Here is a 27,001-nt window from a genome sequence, read left to right as displayed (position 1 = left end):
AAAGTGTTTTTCTTGTTTTGAAAATGAAAACTTTTACTGCTACAGTTTTTGAAAATCTCCTTGCTAACTGATTTAAAAGTTTTAACTTTTAATTCGACTGTATAATTTCTTTCATTTTGTCGTTCTCGTGAAACCGTGTACGTCTAAGTCCAAAATGTAAACCGTATGAAGCAGAAGCTAGTGGAGAAGCGTTAAATACAAAAAAAGTGTTTTTCTAGCATACTGTTTAATTTTTTTTTAAATAAATGTAAAAAACCAAGCACATTTTTCTGAAATTATCCCTGTAGTGCTAAATGTTGTGTATTCTTGCCATAAAAGGTTTCTTTCCAATTGAAAGTAAAATACTGACTCAAGATGGTTTCAAAACACCGAAAAACTGGAAATTTGGAATTGGACCTTTAAAAAACTCCAGATTTTTAAAATACTCCACAAGTGAAGAAAAATATTTAAATGTAATTACACATCATTACTTTGCCTATTTGTTAGCCCCTCGGTGAGAACCGTCCATCTTGAATTACTAAACGCACCCACCTTTTGTTTGGCGTTTCTCCGTCGAATCGAATTTGTTTAATAACATTGTGATTTCAATCGCATAAAACGCCAGAAAATCTTCATAATTTTATCATAAAAATTATTAAAAATGGACATACTGAAAGCGGAAATCGCTCGCAAACGAAAGCTGCTCGAGGAAAAGAAGCTGGTGGTAAGTGTTTCTTAAATAGTCTCGGAATCTCTTTCTAAATTTTGCTGTCCCTCCCGCAGGACACTAACAAAAAGTACTTCAAACGGGGTGAGCTGCTGGCCCAGGAGGAGGACGAGTACCGGGAAAGGTACGGTCAGCAGGCGAGCGGAAGCGGCGCCGCAGAGGCTAGCATCACCGATGGGGACAAATCGCCGACGAAGGATTCCAAGTTTGACTTCCGGAATCTGCCTCGGGCCGAGGTGATCCGGAAGCTTCGTGAGCGCGGCGAACCAATTCTACTGTACGGCGAAAGTGAGGTCGATTCGTGTAACCGGTTGCATCAGCTGGAGATTTCCGCGCCGGAAGTGAATCGGGGATTCCGGAATGATTTCCAGGAGGCGATGGAGCAGGTGGACGAGGCGTTTTTGAACGAGATTTTGACTTCGACCGGGGGCATGAGCAAGGGGAAGAGTTCGAACGAGGACTTTGCGATTGACGATTCGGTTACGTATGAGTCGATTCAGGAGATGGCTGTTAGGTTGGGCAGATCAGGAAGGAGCACGACATGCTGGTGATTACGCTGTTGATTCAATTCTTGCTGAAGATGTGGAACGACCAGCTGAACTCGGGGACGCAGGCGGATCGAACGGCGACCAAGTGGAAGATTGCCAGGGCCACGTTCGAGCAGACGAGGCTGTACCTGAAGCCGTTGCTGCGAAAGCTGCGAAATAAAACCATCCCCGAGGACATCCTGGACAGTTTGACGGATATTACGAAAAGTTTGCTCAAGCGGCACTACATTCAGGCTAGCGATGCGTACCTGACGATGGCCATCGGGAACGCCCCTTGGCCGATCGGTGTGACGATGGTGGGTATTCACGCGCGTACGGGTCGGGAGAAAATTTTCTCGAAGAACGTCGCTCATGTGATGAACGACGAAACGCAGCGGAAGTACATTCAGGGGTTGAAGCGGCTCATGACCAAGATGCAGGAATACTTTCCGACGGATCCGTCCCGGTGCGTGGAGTACGTGAGCAAGAAGGATATGCCGCAGGCTTAAAAGTGTCAGCTAGGTTGGATTATTTCTGGGGTTTGAGCTGATTTTGTCATTTTTAAAAAAATTAAAAGTAATAGAAATAATATGGCTATATATTCTTTGTTGAGAAAATTCCATGATTTGTTGTCTTTCACAATATTTGGATAGATTTAAACAAAGTTTTAATTTAATTCTACATTTTATTCACGGAACAACCACAAAACATTTAACAACACCGCCCAACTTCCTACTGCAACTCTTTTGCCCGGTTGGCGGACTTTTCCACGGCATTCATGAGTGTAGCTCGAAGGCCACCAATCTCAAGCTCGTGCACGCCGTGGATTGTGGCTCCGCCGGGCGAACAAACCTCGTCCTTCAACACGGCCGGATGCTTGCCAGTCTCTAACACCGTCTTAGCCGCTCCCATCACCGTCTGCGCCGCCATCCGGATAGCCTGATCCCGAGCGGCACCCTGCTTCACGGCGCCATCAGCCAGCGCTTCAATAATCTGGTACACGTACGCCGGACCACAACCGGTCAACCCAGTTATGCCGTTAATCTGATCCTCACGAACTTCGTACGCCAGCCCAAGCTGGTTCAGCATAAACTTGATGTCCTCGTAACGATCGCGAACCGTTTTCGGACAATCTACCCCGAATCCCTCGCTGTAGATCGTACAACCGGCACCGACCTGCATCGGCGTGTTGGGCATCGTCCGAACGTGGTTAATTCCCAAGCTGGCGAATTCCGATTTCAACCGGTCAAGCTTCACACCGGCCAGCACCGACACAAGCACCTTTTCACTGCAATCAACCCCAGCCAGTTTGCCCTCGATCGATTTCGCAAACACCGGCAAAATGTGCGGCTTCACGCAGAGGAAGATTATGTCCGCCTTCCGGATCACCTCGGAATTGTCCGTAGTGGCGCTGGTCACCCCGAGCGGAGCCCACCGCTTGCGCAAATTCTCCAGGTTCGTGGCGGACACAATCACCTGGTTGGCCTTCAGGACACCTTGCTTGATCAGTCCGGATCCGATGGCGAAGGCCATGTTACCCGCGCCAATGAAGCCCACCGTCAGGGCGGACAAGTCCCGCGAACCGGTTCCGCTGCTCATTTTGCAAACAAATAATTCACGCAGCACGAGGGAAATTTAATCCACTGCAAAATATTTGCAATGTAGTAAATAAATTGAAGTAGAGACAGGCACGGCAAAGCAGCAGCCAACACGCCCTCCGGAAACGGATTGATAAGAGAGGAACTCGAGGCAAAATAATTCAGGTGGTGTTATCTAATCACAACAAAACTCTGTGAGATAGCAACAAAACGCAACGAATGACTGAAAAACAACAAAACAAGCAAAAACAAATTGACAGGAGCTGAGCGGAGCGACGCTGACCTTGAGTGGGTGGTTCACAGACAAATGAAAAAAAAAAATCCTTATAAAATTAAATATCAATCTTTTTTCTTAAATACATAATTTGCACTTGATATGTTTATAATAATAACCAATTATTGGTTGAAGCCAAATATTTTTTCAAGGCAAATTAAGGGTTTGAGCAAATGTCGTTTTTATGCTGAAATAACCTTTTTGTAAATATTTATTTTGAGTTTACTGCCATTTGAGCAATTTTCTACGAAATAGGTATTTTTTTTAATTTTTGTATTTTTTAATCCAGCTTAAACTTTTTTGGTGCCTTCGGTATGCCCAAAGAAGCCATTTTGCATAATATTGAATGTTTAGCCCTTTCGAAATGTTAGTCTTGATTTAAAAAAATTGAAAATATTATTTTAGGAAAGATCGGAAAATTTGGTGGGTTGTTTGAGTGAGACTTAGAAAACATAAATTTTCCTGTTTTTAGACCTTTGCATGGCAATATCTCAGCAACTAAGGGTCGTATCTTGGTCTTGGTCATATCAGCAAAGTTCAAAAAACAAAACATAGAGAATTGGGTACTAAAGCCCTATGTCAATTTATATGTACAACGGTAAAAACACGAACAAAAACCATTTCTGATCACTTTTTTTCATTTTAATGCAAAAAAAAAATTATGACAAGACAACATTTTTCGATGAATCAACTATGGTCCCCTTGGAATGAGCTGTCAAGTAGGAACCTTCTGTCAAGAAGGACCGCGAGGTTAATTTTTCAAAATTGATTTAAAAATTCATTTTAAACTCTTTGTGGTCGTACAAAGTGTCATTGTACTCAGAAAAATAAGCTTTATCGCTGTAAACAATAATATCAGCAATCTAAGCTTCATTTTAGGACCCAATTTTCCCAGCTTTTTTAAAATATTCTTTTCAATAGTGGGCAAACATGGGCACTAATTTAAAAAAAATATGAATAACTGCGACTATTTTTTTTAGTGGCTATAACTTGAAAACGGTGCACTTAATCAAAATTTCACTTACGTACTTTTTGATTGAAAATTCGATTTTTCATCGAAAAATGATGTTGGAAAATTTTTGCAACCAATATTTCGATTTTTTGAAAAAATCAGTGTTGATTAAAAAATTCATAACTTGGTCAAAGATTTTTTTGCACATTCTAGAAATTTCTGGAAAGTTGTCATTTGATGTAAAAAACATAAAAATTGTGTTTTTTTGGAAATCAAGTTTGAGTGACAAAAAATGAAATAAATCATAAAAAATTTACCGTGTATAATTTTTTTCAGTGTAGTCCTTATTCATAACTTTGCCTAAGACACCAAATCGATCAAAAAATTCGTTCAAAAGACACAGATTTTAAAAATTTCATACATCATTTTTGTATGGACAGCTGCCAAATTTGTATGGAAAATTATATGGACAAACCAATGATGCAAAATGGCTTCTTTGGGCATACCGAAGGCACCAAAAAAGTTTCAGCCGGATTAAAAATCTTTATTCAGAATGTATCAGTAAAAAAACGGGTTTCTTTGTGTTGTTTGTAGAAGCGTTTTACATATAGTGTTTATTTTCTCATTTCAAATTTCTATTTCTGGACCCTGAATTCAGAACCATCATTGACAGTCATTGTCCCAAAAGTGAGACTCCTTCTACGACCTTAATTTGCTGCTTGTATACAAATTCACAATGGCCCATTAATATTGTTTGGCTAGCACAATTTAAACTTAAAACTGATACTTTTTTTTAAAATACATTCCGTAACAATGTTAAATTTTAGGTTTTCGATTTTTTTTGTTTTGAACTATAAATTTTATGGATTGTCAGATTATAACAACAATTTAAATTTTTTAAATTTTAAAACTTTTAAATTCTTGAATTTTTGTGTTAAAAAAATTAATGATTTTTCATATGACTTTTATTTTATTTTGATCAAAAAACTAATCCACTATTTTTTCAAATTGAGCTCTTGGAATCCTGTTTTTTTTTAATTTCAGAATTTAAGGGTACTGTCCAGACTTGATTCACCGAGTCCTCTCGCTAAAAAAATCACTTTGAATACTCGAATAACGGATTTTAAATTTCTTATTTTAAATCGTTGAACTCAAATATAACCCCAATCATTTAATATCAATAGGCTTAGTGATTTTTCACGCTCAAAAATATTGTATTTCATAGAGATTTTAATTCTATAATGTTATAAGTACAGATTATATTTTCTACACTTTATTGAAAATTAATCAACGAAATTTTTATGATTTTCGGCCGTGATATAATTTTTTTTATTTTGCTTTGTTTGTTTTAGTCACGTATGATTTCAAAATTCAGATAAATGAATCAGATGATCAAAAAAAACAGGCAGAGATTCAGAGCAAGACATGCAAGACTTACTTTTCTACGGCAGCTTAGGCGTGCACGATTACATTTTTGCTACCCAATATCTGGTCGACTTTCAGTAAATTCTGGTAACTTAACATGAAAATAACCTATGCATTTTCTGAAAAGTACTAAATCGACGATTTTTTAGTTATTCGATTTTAACTTTATTCAGCACTTTCCTATTTTACTTCAACATTGGCAAACAAGTTTTTATTAAAATTAAAATTCTAAAAACGACAAATACTAAAATTCTGAAGCCCAAGAATTAAAAAATAATAATTCTAAAATTCATCAATTCCAAAAATTTAAATTTTGAAATTTTAAAATTCCTTATTTTCAGAACATTAAATTTTAATCATTCAAACATTTTGTAATTTGAAAATTTTAGATTCCAACCTTCAAAATTGGTCTGAAAAATCAGGGGGCATTTTTTTTGCAAAGCATCCAAATTTCAATGGATATAGAAGTCTAATCAACTGAGAACAATCTAGATTGCCTTTATAAAATTCAACAAATTTAAAATACAGAATTTTAAAATTTAAAATTTAAAATTTTAAAATTCTAAACATAAATTTGATTTGTCTTCAATTTGACAGAAGTTTTTTTTATTAATGTTTGCGTTAAAAAATGGAAATTTCGGATAACATGAAAACGCTCGAGCTTAAATAATCTCATCTCGACGGATTTATTTCAATATTTCTACGACTTTTTACAGCGCTTTTCGAGTAAAATTGCTTTCCCTTACAAAGTAACACATTCACACTTTATTTTTCCTTTTATTCGCACACGATCTCTTCAACTACACATTTTTTTTCTCCGATTCAAACAATTCCAACAAAACGTGGTTGGTTGTGTGGTATGTAAAATTGAGTAACTCTAGCCAGTATTGCTTGTTTTCGTTTGCGTCTCCATTTCCTTACACAAATGGACAGCATAGTTCAGTTCCTGGAGCGATCGCGGTTTGGTTCTTCTCCCTGGCGATGCTCCTGTTGTTAAGTTTAAAGGTCGCGTTTTTTTTGTGTTTTAATATTACCTATCTCAATGACTCGATATGTACAGTTTGGAAAATTTGCTGCCATCTTCCATGTTCTATTTTCCTAGGCGTTTTTCTTCTCTTATTTTTACAGCTTTCTTTACCTTTTTTTCTAGCAGGGTACGGATATAAATAATGTAAATTGTAAGATTACTTCGCAGTTTGTACGAGTCTATCATATAAAGCAGGAGTAGGTTGATTCGTTTGAGAATTGGTTAGCAGTAAACGTAGAAAATGCCACATATCTTTACATAAGAAAATAAGGTTGTAAAATATAAAAAAGGGGACAGGAGAACGAAAGAGTTAAAAAAAAACTAAAATATTGCAGCTAACTAAACTTATTAAAACATAAAAACAACGGCAGGCTAAAAACTTGTAAAAGATATTCACCTAATCCTATCGGCAGTTTGAACTACTCCGTTCATCATCATTTAAAAAATTATCCTCACACTCAAAAATGGCGTCATTCTGTACACGGTGGTTGAACTATTTTTTCTACAGCTCGGTGGTCGTTTCCGCGTCCGAGCGGTCCAGATCGTTCAGGTAGGAGAAGGAAAGCGTAGCGTTGGCGTAGTCCCGCTTGCCGAAGGTCACGTTCTCGTTGGTGGGGCTCGTGTGGTTCAGGTGCTGCTGGGACTGCAGGTCGCCGTTTTGTCTGCGAAGGGGAAAGGAAAAAGAGTTGATTAGATATGGGATATTTTGCCAAGATATGGATAATTCACTTGGTTGAGTTGTTCTAGCATTTTCCAACTGTCGACCGAAATGTCCCAAAGTCCAGTTCAGCATGGAGAGAAGGCAATTTTAGAACTTTATGATCTCCAAACTGTGGCATTGAAGATTAATCGTGTAACTACTGAATTAGTTGACGAAAGTTAGTTAACGTGTTCGGCCCCAATCAAATGATACTCCCAGATTTGCGCATCTGTCAACCAGTGTGCGTGACGGCGCTGCCAACCTGGCAGCGAGAGAAACGTCACAAGGATACAGTGTGGACAAAATTCACTCCCTTTCGAAACGCGAACGAGACACAATTTTGTTTAGATTTCCATACTTTCAAATCAAATCAAACTTTAGTGAAGTCAAAAGTGAAATCGAGCTTTAGTGTGTTTATCACTTAGAAAGAACAAAACACAGTCCATTCGCTAGTGAAGTTGGAAAATTTGTCCCCAACACAGTGTACAGGAGGGGGCGAGAAAGTGGAGCAATTTTGCCTTACAAAGTTTAATTATAAGCTCGAGGATATCACACAAAATCGCCGCCCCTAACTCACCGGATGTGGAACAGTGGATTGCTGACGGGCACGTCCGTGTACCGGTTGTTCCTGCCCAGCGTGTTGGTCACGATCTCCGCGTGGGTCGGCCCACCACCACCGTTTCCGTTGTGGTGACTGTGGTGGTTGTTGATGTTGTTCCGATGGTTCCGGCCGAGCGTGTTGAACGAGTTGTTCTGCGCCATCGACAGGTTGTTCCGGTTCAGGGTGTCGCCGTAGCTGGTGAGAGGAAGAAGGTTAGAAATGGACGCTGAGGTTGGTTGAAGGACACTCACCCATTAATGTAGTTGTTCCGCTCGGATTTTATCCGACCGAGGGTGAGCGTGCCGGGCAGCGTTCCGTTGCTGACGGCGCCCAGCGGGTTCAGGTAGTTGTTGCGGTTCATCTCGAGCGTTCGGTTGAGCGTGTTTTGCCGGTTGTTGATGTTCAGGTTGTTATTGTTCTTGGTGTTGTTGTTGTTGTTACGCTGCAAAGTACCCACAACAGCCGTCGTCGCGTCGGAGTTGGTAGGACTGTTCTGACCTAGAGCGAAAGCGAGACAGTAGCGTCTAAACAAAAGGGCAAAAGGTACAGGGTTAGGGCATCGTCTCAGCACGTACCGTTCTCTTTGTGCGTGATGTAGCTGACGTTGTCCAGGCTGAAGGCATGGTTCTTGGCGCTAAAGTCTAGCTGAAGGTCGTCGCCTTCGTCTAACGGGACGGCCATCGCCAGCACCTGGGTCTCGTACTCTTTGAGACTCGTCTGGTTCTCGGCGGCTTGCGTGGCCTGGGAATTGATGATTACGGGGTCGTAGCGAACCGGACTAGCGGGGGCATTGTACTGGCGCATGCGTTGCTTGAAGTTTTTGTACCTACGAGGGAAATGATCGTCTAGCTCGTCTACATGATCACAAACAACCACAAATACTCACTTTGACCAGGATATGCAGATGTACACAATACCGATGGAGCCGAGGATCAGGATCACCACGGCGACCGCGATCAGCGCGTACGGGAAAACTTCCTCGTTCACACCAACGACGGCCTTCACCTTCTGGATCTGCTGCTTGGGCTCCACCGGACCAAAAATTCCCTGAGCGGTGGCTCGAGCAATACTCGAAGCTTCGTAGTTGATCTGCGACATGACCGCCGGAGCCAAAATGTTGCTACTTACCATGGACGAATTTCGCTCCAGGATCTTCTCCGATTTGGGATCGATCGCGTAGAACCTACAAGATTCGAACAAATTAAAATCTCATTAATTGTTTAAAAAAATGCCACAACTTACCACACATCCGTGGATCCAATCAACTCCTCAACCGTCCCATTCGCATTCAGTATTTTCCGCCTGCTGAACCTCTCAATCCCCGTTATCAACCCGGTAGACTTCTCGTGCAGCAGCTCCTCCAACGCCCGCACGTGTCTCCTCACGTCCTTTGGTGCCGAATCGGAAAACACCAACGTCATCCGATTCACGTCCGAGATCAAGTTCGCCACAACACGCGCCTTCGCCTTATGGACAACCCCAGCCAGCGGATCCCCGTTGTTATCGCGCGCCTCCACGACAAACACCAGCGGCGTCTGCTTTACCGACTGCAGACTCTTCTGCGTTTTGAGCATGCCGTTGTCCTCACCGATCGTGAAGAACGAACTCGGCGAGTCGTCGTTCGGGATTTCGTTGACCCGCTCGTCGTAGATGTGGTACTTGACCTGTCCGAACAACCCAGCGTCCTTGTCCACCGCCTTCACCGTAAGCAGCGGAGTGTCCATATCCGCGTTGGCGTTGATCACCGTGTAGTAGGTGTCGTTTCGTATGCTCTTGCCGTAGTTGGTCGGGAACTGGAACATTGGCACGTTGTCGTTGTCGTCCTGCACGATCACCTTAACCTGGGCAAAGTTCTTGTGCTGGTTCACAAAGTACTTGTTCGATACCAGACGGACCTCCAGGTTATGCGTCGTGGTCGTTTCGTAGTCGAGTTGACCGTTCAGTACCAACCCGCAAGCGTGATCTTCCACTGTAATGCGGAACAGGTTGATGTCGTTACCCTTGATGATCTCACACTTGAAGCCACCGTTGTGCTTGGTAGCTTTCTTCGAGTTGATGATCTGGATCAACTTGATCGTAGCGTTCATTCCGGTAGATTCCGGAACGCTCGTCGTGTAACTGTCGTCACTGAAGGCCAATCCTTGAACCTCCAGATTCACAATACCGCCAGCATCCACTCGTGATTCCGCCGAATCTCCGTTTGGATTCGCCGGGATGTGACTGACGTAGATCGGCAAAGTTGCGACCGAGCTCAGCTGGGGCTCTCCCATATCGTATGCCCTCACATCCACCAAGTACTCCGTGTCGTCCTCCTTGTTCAGCTCGTCCCGAATTCTCACAATCCCAGAGTCCGGATCCACCTGGAAGTACTTCAGAGCCTTCCCCCGACCAACCATCTCGTACCGCACGACATTACCCGGTGATGACCCGTCACCATCAACTGCCGGCATCGATCCAACGATCGCTCCAATCGGCAAATCGTCATTGATGTTAATCGGCTCCGGAATCGACACAAACACCGGCGGAATGTCGTTGCGATCCTCAACCTCGACCATTACCTTGATGTAATCCCCCGGATTGGTTCCGTTGTTCTCCAGCGTTCCCACGATCAGCTCGTGGATCTTATCCTTCTCGTAGTCCAACCCTCGAATCGTCTTGATCAGCCCCGTCTTGGCGTCAATCTTAAACAAATCTCCCGGACCACGCTTCAGCGAGTACGTGATCTCCGGCTTGGTGTCCGGATCGAACGCTCGCACCGTCGTCACCGCCATATCGGGTACGTTCTCCGGAATCTTTACCTCGATCACAGACTCCATGAACCGCGGCACCTCATCTGGGACGTCCCGCACCTTCACGGTCACGCTTGCGGTGCCAAGTCTCGGTTCCGGCGCACCATCCTGCGCCGTCACCACAAATTTGTACTCCTTCTGCTTTTCGTAGTCTAGTTGGGATTTCGTACGAATCTCACCCGTTCGCGAGTTGATCTTGAAGGGTATATCTGACGGGATAGTGTACGTGATTTCGGCGTTCATTCCTTCATCGGCGTCGGTGGCCCGAACCGTCCCGATCACCACGTTGTCCTTGCCTTCGTCGACGGAGAAGACGTAAGGAAGATTGTTTTCGTCAAACTCCGGGTTCTTGTCGTTGATGTCGGTGACCTTGATGTTGACGGTGGCGCTGCTAGCGAGACCTCCATTGTCCTCCGCTCGGATGATCAGCTGGTATCGGGTGAGGTCTTCCCGGTCGAGCTTGCGAATCACGCTGATGACGCCACTTTCCTTACCGATCGAGAACTGTCGCAAGTCGTTCCCGGTGGTGATCGCGTACTTGACCGGGTCACTTTCCGGATCTTCCGCTTTCACCACGATCACGGTGGAGTTGATTTCGGCTCCCTCGCTGACCTGCACGTCGTAGACGGGTTTCACGAACCGCGGGGGTTTCGTGTTCGGTCCGGGGGTTACGGAGACTTCAACGATCGCTTGTGAGGTTAGGCCGCCGATGTCGGCCGCTTGCACAGTGATGCTGTACTGCTCGCCGGCGTTGAGTCGCGATCGTGTCTCGATTTCTCCGGTTTTTGGGTCGACGGTGAACTTGCTTGCGCCGTTGTTGGACACGTGGAAGATGGAGTAGGTTACGACGGCGTTTTCACCGGCGTCATTGTCGGTGGCGGACACTTTGGTGACGAGTCGACGGCCATCACCGGCGGTGAGGGTGACTGGGGCGACCATCGCCAGTTTGGGTGCGTTGTCGTTGACGTCGTTCAGGTGGACGGTCATGCTCATGGGGGCGCTCGCGGCGTTGCCGTTGGCTTCGCGGGCTACCACCTGGAAGCGGTACTTACCCTGGCTGGGAGGATCGCGATCGAGACCCTCTTCGTTGACCTGGAGGATCCCGGCTTTGGAGACCACGAAGGAGGGAGTGGTTACTTCGTAGATGTACTCGACCTGTTCGTCGTCCGAGCCGGCGTCGGCGTCGGTGGTTGTTAGACGGATTGGTTTGCCTTTGGAATCGGTTACGGTCGTTCCGATTGGGGAGTTTTCGTCGACGTAACCTTCGGTTGAGGTTATGTTGATCACCGGTGGGAACGCGTCAACCGGTTTCACGTGGATCGTGAGCTTCGCGGTTGCGAATCGCTTCATTTCGGACACCTCTTCCGCTTTGACACTGATGTCAAACTTTTTCGCCGTCACTGACGAGTCCACCAGTTTGGTCTGCTTCAGCACTCCGGTTTGCGGGTCGATCTCGAAGTAGTCGTCGTAATTGCCGGGAATACCGCTGAGGAACGAGTATCGGATGGGTGCACTGATTGTGTCCAGGTCGACGGCCTGGATCCGTTCTGGAGTCACGGTGAGAACTCCCTGGAGAGTTCCGGCCGGAACGGATGCGCTGTACTCCGGGTTCAAGCAGGCACCGTCCAGCAGGACGCATCCTCGGTAGATGAAGGACGGATCCTGATCGTCGGAGTCGGCAATATCGATCGTCAGCGTGGTCGTTGCTGATAGCCTCTCGGACGCGTTGCGTGCACGATCCTGCAATAAATAAAAAAAAGGGCGAAAGTGAGTTAGATTCTGCAAGTGCGGTGCGCGTACATAACCTCAATGTTTGAACCAGAGGCGAGAAATTTAGAGCAGGTCTACCCGGCGACGTGCCATACAAGGTGATGAATCAAGATAAACATTTTGATTGAAAAATAGTTTTGCTCGAGGCCTCGTTACGCGCGAGAAAGGGAATTTGCCTTTGTTTCACTTTCTATCGACGACGCCGAGTCGACGGAGCGCGCGCACCCCGGGGGACACCATTGAAGTCGGCGCGTAAACGCGGTCACCTCCCGCCGTAGATGGTCAATGGCTTTTGCTATTGTCTACACGGCTGTAACAACGATCCGATCGGGGTTCGAATTCTACGCCGAGAGGCTTGCCGAGAGGTGACTAATGCAAAGTTTTCTACTCCTCGCATTCTAACTCCATTGGAAGAATATCCGTCCCGTCTCCTAACTAGTTCATCAACTCAACCATCAACACACACCCCAGGCAGCCAAATCTGGACGATTTCAACACCCCCTTTTTGCAGCGCAGCGTTCGGTAGCCGCAGAAAAAAAAAAAACCCCGAACGCAAGGCACAACAGCATTTCTGCATTCCTGCGGTGCAACCTGAATGCAAAGTGCTCCAGTTTTCCAACCAGGCCGCCATTCTCCGGGGGCCCTTTTGGCTTCTTCGATGACGACCAGATGGTGGAAAAATGTAGTCCACACCACATAGTGGCTGCTGCTACCTCCGCACAGCCCAGATCTTGCTGGCCATAACAGGGCATGAACTATTTAAACTACGATGTAGCTTAATTGGCCGAAGAGATTGGGCCCCGATCGAAAGCTGCTGCTGCACCGGCTTGGGGGTGTCTTTTGGGGGCGCTGCGCGCACGTTGTTGTTCTGAACAACCCGAACAACGAAAGACCGGTCGGTGCAAGGTACGCGCGGTAGCCACGGGGTTATGCTGGAACGAGCATTCTTGGGCCATGTCGCAGAAATGTGTTGCGCTGATAAAGTGATAACCCCGCGCGCGTGTGTATGTGCGAATTACCGGGGTTTGGAGGTGGCGATTTTGTACTAGATAGTACGGGAGATCCGGATGATGCGATACCAAGTTTGACATGAATTCAAATCAGGACAGAGAAATTTGATTGTTTTAACCAATTTGAAAATCCTGAGTTTAGTTAAACATTGTTGTGAGGAAGCACGTCCCTCGTAAGGCGTCCAAGCAAGCCCCTCGTTTTCTGCGTGCTGTTTGGTATTGTTTTGACAGGTACCCGTGCTGTCGCCTGGCAATCAGTCAGAAGAATCAAAAACAATCTGAGCAACCGGGGGCACGGGTGCAGCTGAGAAAAGACACCGAATCTGTGAAATAATGTGAAATTGTGACATATTAGTGCAATTAATTAGGAAAATATACATTCCTAGTTTTGTAGCGAGTGGAAACTTCGGAAACTGAACTGAACACAGAACAGAACAGTGTTTGACATCCTCCCGCGTCTCAACAAACAGATTACAATTTTTGACAATGTTCTTGGGTCAACTTTGACGTCGTTGTTGGTCAACAAGCCAGAAAATTGCAAGATTTTTTTTTTGAAAGTTTTACGACAAGTTCTCGAGATGGCCGTGACCATTAGGTCAAATAAAAAGACTCGCCGTAACAAATTAAAAACTTAGACTTTTATTCACACGACTAAACGCAATGGCGGTCTAGCTAAGAATGACGCACAAAAGACGAACACGTTAAAATATCACTCCTAGCTTCCGGCGTCGTTCATCTGTCATCTCTCGGATGAGAGCGAAGAGCCCAGCGGCGAAGTTCTGGTAGCGCTGCAGTGCGCCCAGAAACTCAGGTCCGGTTCGTCACAACAGAAAGTGTAAAACTAAAAAGGAAATTATCTTGACACTCAATTTGAATCCGAAATGCTGCAGCATGGCACCAGAAATTAAGTTGTTTTCACGTGACGAAGATCATCATCGTCAGCAACTCTCTTCCCTCCTCATTTTTTGTAGATTTTTTTGTTGCTGTTTGGCACACAACAAGAAACAAACAAAAAAAACCTAAACAACCCAAGATGAACAGTTAGAGAGAGTGTTGTAGCTTGTTTTTTTTGTTTTGCCAACTCCCAGATAAGCAGCACAAGTCCAGAAGAGTTGTAGTTTTGTGAAATTCATTCCTCCTCCGGGCGCGATATCGAAGGAGAGAGTTATGAATAATTCATGAACATCTTCGTTGTTGTCGACCCCAGCGACGATTCCTTTGGGGGGTGCTAATGTCGCGACTCTTCTATGGCGAGTGGAGTCGCCGTGATCGTTGGTTGGCGATGGTAGCCGCGCTCGAATGAATTACCTGGATTAGCATAATGATCTGCAGGCTTGAAGAAAGGGGTGTACAACAAGCTTATTGGTACCGTGAAGTGGTGTGAGGTTGGGCATTTGTTGCTTTTGTTTTATTAAACTCTACATCTTTTCTGTTGATTTCTCGATACGATCTATATGAATTGGGCTAAAATAATTGGTACTAAACAAATCAAATTTAAAAACTAAATATTATGGAATCATTTCAAGAAACCAGGCACCCCCATTGAATCTCCCTTTCTTGGAATGAATCCATGGAGACACCTATAGCTTTTATATCTGAAATTTGTCAAAAAAACATTTTAAGAGCTCATGAGCCTTACCATAAACGAAATCACTTTTACCTACGGTACACCCGACTAAGCCTAATCCAGAGAAGGAGGCCATAGATTAACATCGTCGTATATGCGATAAAAGAGGAGGAGAATCCATCCCTGACGGGGGGCGCCGACCACGCGATTGGGATGCAAAATAGTTTGCACTTTTTGCCTGACTGCTCCAAACTTAATGCCGATCCAACTCTAGAGTTGTGTGTGTGTGTGTTTTGATACGATCATAAAAACACGGTTTATCAGCTGTGAATGAGCGAGTGGGGTTGATCCTCGCTGGGGAGGAGCGGATCGTCTTCATCTTCTTCAGTCTATGGTGAAGACGACGATGATGGGGAGACCCATGTGTGTGACATATGGCCTCGTGCCGAATGGAAAGAGAAAGTTGTAGGCGCGATTTGTGTGAATTTTATGGGAACTTTTATCGATTTGATGGAGCAGGTTTCTTCAAATAAAAAATAAACTCCTGCGGGGATGATACTTGCTGATGAAACTCGATGTGAGATTATTATTTTGCAATAAATTTAATCCAGTACTAGGCAGCTATTACGTTGGCCATGTTAGAGAGGAATCTTCCGCGAAGAATCTCGTGTTTGCAAGTCACGAAGTCATTAACGCTTTAATTGGCGTATTTGAGCGGTAAATCAAATTTTCCCATTAGTTTTGTCTTTCAACGTGTTCGATTAATGTAGGCTGAATGTTCAGCAGTTTATGAGACCACAGACCAGAAGTTGCACAAATGGTCAACATATTTTATTAATCAATATTCCACAAATATTGCACACAGCATAGATCCGGGATGCATGCCCCCCCGTTGATTGGGCACTTGGGTGCACATTTCTCCGCCATTCCGGGTTCCGGCAAATTGCTGTGGGCAATAAAATGGCAAACGCTATGGAATAAATAAATTTAAATCGAACGCCCACCTTCAGTTTAGATATTGGCCAGGAAAATTTCTACTGAAAGTAAAATAAGAATTGAAAGTAAAACATCTGGGAAGAGATTTTTGTCCTGCCTTTTAATTGCATAAATGAGCCATTTTTTATATGTTTAAAATTAATTTAAAATAACGTTAAGAACCGGTATTTATGTGGCTCTTTAAAGATGAAAGTTAAAATTTTTCGTATCAACGTGCTCTCTTTTTCAATTCATGATATATATTGATTGTGATATATATGATTGTGTAAAGCTCCCCAGAAAACCATTTCTAAGCCCAGAAAACCATTTCTTGTAAATATTTATTTCAAGTTTTATTCCCCTTGCTTCTGAGCAATTCTCTACCAAAACCGGAAATGGGTTTTATTTTTTTTTGATTAGGCTAAAAGATTTTGAAAAATAGTGATTTTTGGAAAAAGTCGAAATTATATGCCAAAACTAATTTGACTTAATGAAACATTGAATTTGCAATCAAAAAGTACTTTACAGTTTTTTTAATTAAAGGGCTCTGTTTTCAAGATATAGTCATCGACGGTTTGATTTTAGTGAAATATTTGCAGTTTTTCGATTTTTAAAAATAGTGACCATGGTCTTCAATGTCTCTTAGGCAATTTTATAGCAAATTTTCTGAATTTAAAAAAAATATATTTTCAGAAATGGTCACTCATGGTCACTGTTTTTAAAAATCGAAAAACTGCAAATATTCCACTTAAATCCAACTTTCGGTGGCTATATCTTGAAAACAGAGCCCTTTATCAAAAAATCTGTAAAGTAGGGTAGAGTAGTCATCAATGAGACACGGGGAACAATGATAAAATGGCTCTCACAAGTCGTAGTTTCAACCAATCAGGCTCATATTTGGGGGAAAGGTGTGTCTACTGGGTACACGTCTGCCATAATAGTGGCTATGGATATGGACGCTCCCTTGACAAGTTATTCATAAATGTTTGATTCTGGGGTGTAAAAGTAAATTATGGACAAAAAATATTTTTTCGCTCGTAGGCTGCCATTTACACCAAAACTAATATTTCTTCAAATTTTTTTCGACGTTCCATAGGGATTAAGTTGGGCTACAATGTCCTTTGATTAGATTTGGCCAAAATTTAGAATATACCCAGAATCCAGGGCTGTCTCATTGTTCCCCACTCATTTAAGCCTATTGGTAACAATGAGACACTTTGATTTTTCTTCAATAAACTTTTCAAAATCGATGGAAATCTTTCAAAACATGAATTAAAATGGATTTTTGGCATATTTATAGAGTTTAAACTTCATTTAACCAAAAATACAAAGTTATTTGGTATAAATATATGGATTTTACAAAATTTAAATACTTTTTAGTGTAACTTTTGTTAATGAAAGTTTCATGTTGGCAAAATTGCTCTAAAATGTTCAAGGCAAGTCACCTGCAATGGAACAATACAAAAACATGATGTTTTGCTAGAAAAATGTTGATTTTCGTAGAGTGTCTCATTGTTCCCCAGCTGTCTCATTATTCCTGCCAAGTGCGTCTACAATGAGACAGTTGAATAACTCTGGCTGTAGACGTCAGATCGATCTCATATTTTGGTCAATGTTAGAACACATTAAAAGAAAGATAATGCAACTAAAAGCTCATTAAAAAATGCTGATGAAAAAATTAGAAAAACCGTTGAAAGTTGAAAACCAAAAGTGTCTCATTGATGACTACCCTACCCTACTTTTCGATTGCAAATTCAGTTTTATATAAAAAATTAAGTCAATTTAGTTTTTGCATGTAATTTCGTTTTTTTTCAAAAATCACAATTTTTTAAAAATTCATAACTCGGCGGCAGATTTTTTGACCATGTTTCTCTATGGCTCAAAAGTTGCATATCAAAAAATATCGAAAATAAAAAAATACGTATTTTGGGAAATTGAGTTTTTGTACAAAAAAAGTTGATTAAAAAATCTGATTTTTTTTTCGAGTACCTATTTTTTTCTCAATAGTCCTCAACAATACCTACAACTTTGCCGAAGATAACATAAGATTGATCAGAAAAATCACTCAAAAGTTACAGCTGTTTGAATATTTACGTACCATTTTTGTATGGACAGCAGCCAAAATTGTATGAAGACTTCTCTCTTTCTCTTCTTCAAAATTTCCACGAAAAAAAACAGGGAACAATAGACATATATGCTTAAATTGAATCTTTCAAAGCAAAAACTTGTACATCGATTGTAAACTTTCAGGAAATATTGAAAAACGTTTGTTTTAGTATTTTTAATCATTTTGGAATTTTGGGACGGCACTTCAAAAAAAGACGCAAAACTTTAAGAAAAGTAATATTAAGGTGGCATTACTGTTACAATGTATGAAGCATTTTGTTAAAAAAAGTAAATCGGGTCTTAAAATTAAGCTTAAATTTGTAACATTATTGTTCACAACGAAACATCTTATTTTTCTGAGTACAATGACCCTTTGGTCGATCGCAAAGGATTCAAAATTGTTTTTTAAATCAATTTAAAAAAAATATTAACAGAAATTAGAAAAGGTTCCAATTGACAGCTCGTTCCATGGGGACCATAGTTGATCCATCGGAGAAATGTTGTCTTGTCAATAAAATTTTATGCGCTTAAAATTAAAAAAGCCACTTCCGTGTACGCACGAGAGCAAGCAGCAGTCAAGTGCTCAGTGCTCCATCGTTTTTTCGATTTTTTTCGCCGTAGTTTACCGTGATTAGCCGCGAGTTTGCTCCTGCAGCATGCCAAAGGCCGGCCGTGGCCGTGGCAGTTCGAGTGCGGCCTGGAAAAACCCGCGAAGTTCGTCTACTGGCCGTGTGCAAAAAGGTAAACAAACAAACGCCGTGTCATCCGCCATCGCGCAGGAATCGACAAAAAGTTACTACATCGCGGGTATGTTCCGAGATCACCAGTGCGAACCCGTTCCGGTACTTCCGGTGCCACGACCAGTGGCACATCAACATCCGCCAACATCCCCATCAGGAACGAGTTCCAGATGCTGAGCGACGACGAAGAAAACAACAACACCGACGGTAGCAGCACTACCGACGACGACGACGACGACGATGATGGTCGTGCACGGAAAAAAGTGCCGACGTCAAAAAAGAACAATTCTCCAACGGAACGAAGACCACCTCCAATTTTTGTTTTGGACACGTTGGCGGACGATGTTGACGAGTTGCTGGAAGGCCTCGGATATTGTCTGAAAATCGGTAAGTCGGCAGTGCAAGTGATCACACTGAACAGAAAAGATTTCGACCTGGTGCTCGAAGAACTGAAGCGTAGCAACTTCAACTTCTACACATACGACCCAGAGAAGCCCCCTGTTAAGGTCGTCTTGCAGGGTTACCAAGACCGTCCGATCGCCGACCTGAAGCGACACCTCTCGAACGCCGGAATAAAGCCACGGGAGATAAAAGTGCTCTCGCGAAAGACAACAGTCACAGGTACACACACCCTGTACCTGTTATACTTCGACCGTGGCACCGTCAAGATCCAAGATCTGCGGCGGACTAAGACACTGGACGGTTTTTGGGTAAACTGGCGGTTTTACACCAAGAACCCGACAGACGTAGCGCAATGCCACCGTTGCCAGAAATTCGGCCACGGCTCGCGGATCTGCAACCTCCGGCCCCGCTGCGTGAAGTGCGGTGAGTCACACCTCTCGGAGGCGTGCGCAATGCCACGAAAGGCGGACTTGGGGGAAAACGCAGAACAAACTAAGCCGCGCGTAAAGTGCGCGAACTGTGATGGCAACCATACCGGTAACTACCGCGGATGCGTCGCGCGCAAGGCTTACCTCGAGGAGCAGGAAAAGAGGAAGAAGAAAGCAGCAGCGTCCCACTCTCCTCAGCGAATTACGAGCGCAGCCGTTCCTGCAGTTGGGCAGCGTACGGTTCCAGCGGACAACGTGATGCGGCCCAGCAAGGAGTCACCGGGGAAGATCTCTTTACCCTGCCGGAGTTCTTTGCTCTCGCGGGGGAGATGATGACGCGGTTTCGGAGCTGCCGTAACAAGGCGGAGCAATTTCTGGCCCTCGGGGAGCTGATAATCAAGCACATCTATAATTGATATTATTTTTGTCTGTGATCTAGTTTTAAGCTTTCTCTCTATCTATCCTTTTCCCATTGCACTTTCTGTAAGTTTTTTGAAAACTTTTTCTTACTCTTGTCTATTCCATAGTTATAAGTAATAATTTTTCGATTGAATTACGATGTAAATCACAGCTGAAAGGAACACCAAAACTCTGTTGTGTACCTAAATGAACTCATTGTAAATTGATTATTCACAAATAAAACCGAATTGAATTGAATTGAATTGAATTGAAATTAAAAAAGTGATCAGAAATTGTTTTATTTTGTAAATAAAAGCAGCATTTTTTTTGGTTTGGTGATTAGGGTGGTCCTAGCCGAAATAGAGTGGTCAAAAATTGCATTTTTGTCAATTTTTCGCAAAAACCACGGAAAAATTATGTTTTAAAGCATGGAAACAAGATTTACATTCGACAAACCATTTTTTTCAACGATCTGCTTTTTTAAGGATCATACTAAGAGCCCAACTTATTTCCATTCTGTTGAAACTTGGCTAGCTAAAATTGGTTCGCCCTAGTCGTCAAACAAAATAAAATACAGAACAAATTATTTTAGCCGAGGAACTCCCAGGACAAATTTGATCGAAATCGGAGTCATTTTCATCTCGATACAGCGGACCTGACGTGGATTCGCTTATTCGAGAAACATTTTGTGATATTTTTTTCTTTTGTAATGCAAAAATTTCTATATTTTCTTCAGAATTAAGTAAATTGTTTTGAATTTGACAAAATTTATAATTTTTCACAACAACTCAAATTATTCAAGTGCTTCCAGCACTCTCGCAATTTTGTCTCGCTGGTGTGCTCTTTCAGAAATATACTCTTCTCAATCGCCGAACCTCACACTATGTGTTTGTGCTGCGAAAGCAAATTGCGCAAAAAAAAGCCAGAGGGTACAAATATAATTAATCATTACTGCTACTCTGCGACGGCTAATGATTAAATAACTCATTAATTGAACCTGTTGCTGCGCGGTGAGGAGAGGTGGCCACCTTAACCAATAGGTGTATGAAATTAAATTAATCTCCAGCTTCAATCTGACTTGAGCCCAGCTCGGGCGCGCGTTCAGCGCACTCCTCTGATTTGCGCAAATGTTTTAACCCTGCGCGTTCAAGAGGAGGGGGGTTCAATCGATTGGTCTGATCCTCTGAGAAGCAGCTGGAGGGAGGAGGGGGTGGTACTACTTTTGGCACTTGTTGTTTAGCCACGAGAGTTCTGTTTTTACCGTCGTCGTTGTTTAGTTTCTTCGTCACGATCTTGGCAAGTTGACCTGCAAAAAAACGCGACTTGGCAGCAAAAGTAAAACAGGCAGCAGCAATTGGAGCGATTTGCGGTGGTTTTGGAATGTTGAATGAAGTGAGGAGAAAAAAACAGCCAGTAGAGACAACAAATGGAGCACCCAATCGGTTGATGGTGGAATTTCTGGTTTCTAAACGACGAGCGGCTAAATGGTTTGGCGCAGGAATTTCCACGATCATTCGCGGTAATTGTGACACATTGACAGTTTTCCCAGCCCGAGGCTGATTAGGATTGGTTTAGGCCTAATGATGAGCGAGATTGGACTGGGGGGCTTTGCAATTATGGGATGAAATTAATTCAGAGTGATTTGAAGCATTATTACACAACATCAGAGCGGAAAATGCAGTCCAATTAGTTCAAGATTGAGAATTGAGTCCTAACATTAAGCTTAGATTTCTGATATCATTGTTCACAAAAATAAAGCTTATTTTTCTGAGTAAAATGACCCTTTTTACGACAACAAAAAGTATAACATGGATTTTTAAATCAATTTTTAAAAATTTACCTCACGATCCTTCTTGACAGAAAAGGTTCTACTTGACAGCTCTTTCCAAGGGGACCATAGTTGATCCATCGAAAAAATGTTGTCTTGTCAATTTATTTGTTTGCATTAAAATGAAAAAAAAGTGATCAGGAATGGTTTTTAATCGTGTTTTTTTGCCGTTGTACATAAAAAATTAAATAGGACCCTATTACCTAGAACCTACACTGAAAAAAAAGTACCAATTCCTAAATTTTAGGAATTTTGGCTCCTTTCCTCATTAAGTAATCCTTAAACCCCGATTACTAAATAAGGAAATGAGGCAAAATTCCTAGAATAAAGGAATTTGGTACTATTTTTTTATTTCAGTGTAAGAAACAGTTTTACTCAGCCTTTGTAGTACTTCTACCAAAATCTTTAAGTCATTTAACTGATTTGGAATGAGAAACTCTTAGCTTCAATTTAACGTGTATTTCCAAAAGGTGTCCACGTGGTTTATCCATTGAAAAATTGAATTTGCAATCAATCGGGATAGAAATTGGGATTCAGGCTTTGTATATCATCAAGATTATTGAGAGGAAAATTCAACCTTTTTGAACCACTCAAAACACTTTTTCTTTTCTTAAACAGTCGTTACCATGAATAATACCGTTTATTTATTTGTGATAACGTAGAGGATTACTCGAAGTAATTATGATCCATACTCTGCGTTTATTCATAAACAAAAAATGAACCACGAGGACACTTTTTTGAAAAGTCAGGACCCACACAAGCAGGGTTGCCAGGTCAAAATAGACAAAATCTGGCAGACGAAAATAAGTTAGACTTTGCAATTGAATGAAATTTCAATCTTGAAATGAAAAATCGATTTTGTTTTTTTGTTTTTGTTTTTGTTACCAAAAAGCAAAAGCCAAAAACTTACCATAAAAACCCCCTTCGTCGTATCATAATTGTGTATCATGACCCACTCATAGATCCGGTTAATTGCCTTCTGGCACACCGTCCACGGCGGTCGATTCATCGATTAACCAACGAACGATCAGCGGCGTAAACGAACAAAAAGAGGAAACCCTCTGCTGCATGCAAAACAGCCATTTTCCGCCGCCAACCCAATCAATAATGACCCCTATCGAGGGCACTCCGAACTGAGGATCATCTAAGCGCCTAGGCTTAGGCTAAGCAGCGTTTCCTCCCGTTGGTAGGGTGGTTCACTGCCAAGCGAAAAAAAAATGCAACTTGATACTTTATCTGATTCTGAAAGATTTTCATCACTTTGACGTTGTCGTGCTATCTTGTCGCACGTTGCTTTTTGACGTTCCGGGGAAAACGACTTGAATAAACAAACAAAAAATGGAGCACGCAATGTAAGCAATAACAACTCTGGAGTTTTTTTTTTTAAAAGGTCCAATAAACCAAATTTCTAGTTTTTGCTTTTTGGGTGTTGTTGAAACCGCCTTGAGTCAGGGGTTTTAAAAAACACCCAAAAAGCAAAAACTGAAAATTTGGTTTATTGGACTTTTTCAAAAAAAAAAAAAAAAAAAAAAACTCCAGAAATACGTTTTGTTTGGATGACCATTCTGTGCATTGTCCCGAAGTTTGGTTGAATTTGGTTGCCGGATAATTAAAATCGTTTACGGTGGTTGGGGATGTACTGCCCATGATCGCATAAATGTCCCATATGCATTTTCAACAAGTTGGGAAAACGAGCTTGGAAGTTTATAAAACGTTTTCTCATTAATTGTAAATATACTACCATTATACTGAAAAACCATTCAAAATAGTTCACAAACATGCTCTTGTTTATGCTTTTGATAAGTTTGTTTTGAAATTAGTCTGGACCTGGTATTTGAAAATTTCCTGCATAGTGCATCAATATGTTCGCAAACCAGCCCGATCGCAGCATGCTGTCTAGGTAGCCCCAGTAGTAAACAAAATTTTCAGCAAAAAATGGAGAAAATTTGCATTTTTTAAAAATGATTTAATAAACCATTTGGGAGATTTGTGTGACCGTGAAATGGATGAAAACCCTTCAAGATGGCCAGTCTGTATAATTGCTGAATATATTTAAAAGATTGGAGAATCCGAAAGTTAGGTTCAGGACATAATATTTTGTAGAGGGACTGGTTTTTGAACATTATCACGATAGGACTCATATTTGATAATTTTTCAGATGGGACAAACAAATTTGCCGTTTATTATTGAATTTCTGGAACAAAGTGGTAAATATTATTAGTGAACCTTAAAGTAACAGAACAAACCTGGAGTTTTTTTTGAAAAGGACCAATAAACCAAATTTTCAGTTTTTGCTTTTTGGGTGTTTTTCAATACCCCTAATTCAAGGCGGTCCTAAAAACACCCAAAAAGCAAAAACTGGAAATTTGGTTTATTGGACCTTTTCAAAAAAAAACTCCAGAAACGAAACTATTCCAATGTTTAAGTCAAAATCGACAAAAATACATATAAGCAATTCTCTACCAAAACCGGAAATGGATTTTATTTGTATTTTTTTATTTGGCTCAAACTTTGTGGGGGCCTTCCCTATGACCAAATAAGCTATTTTGTGTCATTGGTTCACCCATACAAGTCTCCATACAATTTTGGCTGCTGTCCATACAAAAATGGTATGTAAATATTCAAACAGCTGTAACTTTTGAGTGAATTTTCTGATCAATTTGGTGTCTTCGGCAAAGTTGTAGGTATTGTTTAGAACTATTGAGAAAAAAATAGGTACACGGAAAAAATTGCAGATTTTTAATCAACTTTTTTTTCTCTAAAACTCCATTTCCCAAAATACGTATTTTTTGATTTTCGAGATTTTTTGATATGTTTTAGGGGACAAAAATCCGCAACTGTTGAGTCATTGAGAAACATGGTCAAAAAATCTGCTGCCGAGTTATGAATATTTGAAAAAATAGTGATTTTTGGAAAACATCAAAGTTTCATGCAAAAACAAGTTGGACATCATTTTTTAATGCAAAATTGAATTTGCTATCGAAAAGTACTCTACAGATTTTTTGATAAAGGGCTCCGTTTTCAAGATATAGCCACCGAAAGTTCGATTTTGGTGAAATATTTGCAGTTTTTGAATTTTTTAAAATAGTGACCATGAGTGACCATTTCTAAAAAAAAAATTTTTTAAAACTTCAGAAAATTCGCTATAAAATTGTCTAAGAGACATTGAAGATTGGACCTCGGGTTGCTGAGATAGAGCCGCTTTAAGTAAAAGAAGCACGAAAATTGAAGTTTTCTAAGTCTCATCAAAACAACCCACCATTTTCTAGTGACCATATCTCAGCAACTAATTGTCCGATTTTCAATGTTAATACATGAAATATTCGAAAAAAATGTTTTGAAAATTTTTAAATCAAGACTAGCATTTTAAATGGGCGTAATTTTCAATGTTTGGCCCTTTTAAAATGTTAGTTGATTTAAAAGTTGGCTCAAAAGTTGCGGATTTTTGTCCCCTAAAACATATAAAAAAATCTCGAAAATAAAAAATACGTATTTTGGGAAATTGAGTTTTAGTGAAAAAAAAGTTGATAAAAAAATCTGCATTTTTTTCCGTGTACCTATTTTTTTCTCAAAAGTCCTCAACAATACCTATAACTTTGCCGAAGACACCAAATTGATCAGAAAATTCACTCAAAAGTTACAGCTGTTTGAATATTTACATACCATTTATGTATGGACAGCAGCCAAAATTGTATGGAGACTTGTATGGGTGAACCAATGACGCAAAATAGCTTATTTGGAAGGCCCCCACAAAGTTTAAGTCAAGTAAAAAAATACAAAAAATAAAAGTGGTCAAAACCGGCCGATTTCGTAGAGAGTTGCTCTGCCGCTCTAATCTTGTCCGTCCCATATGTATTTTTATCATTTTTGAGATAAACATAACAAAAGTCTTGTTTTTACATGTACTTTGAGCCTATTTAATAAAAATGTTATGTTTGTTCTTGAAATTCCAAAACTAAAATCACTTTCGTGCTGTCCCATATGCAAAATAAATGCAAGTTAGTTCCTTCAAAAAAAAATGTCTCATGAATCGATTTAATGGTCAATGAAATTATTTTAATTTCATGGACTATGATTTTGAGAACCTTTAGAACATAAAAACATCAAAAATTGTTCATATTTGTAGGAGTATTTTCTTAAGTATTTATAAATTATTAAACGTAATGTTGTAAACCATGCTGTTTTTAAACAATTGACAATCACGAATACAAAAGATACTACACACCATTATGGGTAGTATTCCGTAAAATTCTATTCCAGCTTGAATGCATTTTCGTAGTCCTGGTTCTGGAAAAGGTTCATATTCCGGTTTTGTGGATCACTCAACTTCAACGGTCCATATGTTGAGACATAGTTCTTATATAATTTGCCTCTCTAGTCATTTAGTCTCGTTTATAGTACAGCTGTGAAATCTTCTATAAATTAAATACATCGGAAATAAACATAAAATAAACATACATTTTATTTAATTTTATTAAATTTACTTGGAAATTACCAAAACAAACCATGAAATGACAGTTTAACTTTTGGTGTATATGTTGAAGCCTACCTTGATACCTCGACTGACTTGCCTTTATTTATCGACTAATAAAGGCAAGTCAGTTCCATTATGAAGATATCACAAATATACCTCCAAATTATAAGTTTTATGAAACATTTTTTTGTTAGGGATTTTTGTTGAACTCATATTGAAATAATTGTATAAAAAATTATCAAAAAATTATTGATTAGAATTGTGATAAATGGTGAAACATTTTTTGAGCTTCCCACGGCGTTATCTCGGCACCCACATTTAACATATGGGACGGACTAGATTAGAGCGGCAGTGCTCATATGGGACATTTATGCGAACATGGGCAGTGTACGTATGTCAAACGTGTTCTGACTAAAATACCTTTGGCCAATTGTCGCACTTGCAGCAATTTTCAGCGTTTGCCAAGATAGCACGATAAGATTGAAACTTGTGTGATATGAAGAGGGACAACATTGCACGGATTTATTTTTCGGTTTTTGTTGAATACCTCAAGACTTTAATCGTAAATGCATGTGCGACAAGATAGCACGACAACGACGACTTGGTAATGTAAAATTTTAAAATGTAACGTTGAGCCACCCTACCTTCAAGCTTCATCATCATCATCGGTATCGAAAAAAAAGATCAAATCTGAAATTAATTC

General features: G+C 41.1%; 3 protein-coding genes across 3 annotated transcripts in view; 1 reads left to right on the top strand and 2 right to left on the bottom strand.

Annotated features, from left to right (window-relative positions):
* The first annotated feature begins 538 nt into the window (after window positions 1-538).
* Window positions 539-1,793, top strand: LOC6036519 (pre-mRNA-splicing factor 18). Its single transcript, XM_001846512.2, is given in 3 exon segments — window positions 539-703; window positions 763-1,233; window positions 1,236-1,793. Coding segments are annotated over 3 exon segments (1,041 nt in total). The 5' UTR covers window positions 539-640; the 3' UTR covers window positions 1,743-1,793.
* A 105-nt stretch (window positions 1,794-1,898) lies between these two features.
* Window positions 1,899-3,067, bottom strand: LOC6036518 (pyrroline-5-carboxylate reductase). Its single transcript, XM_001846511.2, has one exon. The coding sequence runs from the start codon at window positions 2,830-2,832 to the stop codon at window positions 1,966-1,968; it is 867 nt and encodes a 288-aa protein (XP_001846563.2). The 5' UTR covers window positions 2,833-3,067; the 3' UTR covers window positions 1,899-1,965.
* Window positions 3,068-6,144: 3,077 nt separating this feature from the next.
* LOC6036517 (cadherin-99C) overlaps window positions 6,145-27,001 on the bottom strand; it is a 198,336-nt gene continuing 177,479 nt past the window's right edge. Inside the window, exons 8-13 of the mRNA XM_038250705.1 lie at window positions 9,053-12,339; window positions 8,697-8,993; window positions 8,386-8,636; window positions 8,062-8,308; window positions 7,787-8,005; window positions 6,145-7,171 (exon numbers count right to left, since the gene is read on the bottom strand). Of these exons, the coding sequence (XP_038106633.1) occupies window positions 7,012-7,171; window positions 7,787-8,005; window positions 8,062-8,308; window positions 8,386-8,636; window positions 8,697-8,993; window positions 9,053-12,339 (4,461 nt within the window). The 3' untranslated portion in view covers window positions 6,145-7,011. The remainder of the gene's footprint in view (window positions 7,172-7,786; window positions 8,006-8,061; window positions 8,309-8,385; window positions 8,637-8,696; window positions 8,994-9,052; window positions 12,340-27,001) is intronic.

The sequence above is a fragment of the Culex quinquefasciatus genome, chromosome 1 (genome assembly GCF_015732765.1).
Source record: "Culex quinquefasciatus strain JHB chromosome 1, VPISU_Cqui_1.0_pri_paternal, whole genome shotgun sequence".
Classification (NCBI taxonomy): domain Eukaryota; kingdom Metazoa; phylum Arthropoda; class Insecta; order Diptera; family Culicidae; genus Culex; species Culex quinquefasciatus.
The sequence above is the reverse complement of the archived record's forward strand: the minus strand, read 5'-3'. Positions and strand labels throughout refer to the sequence as shown.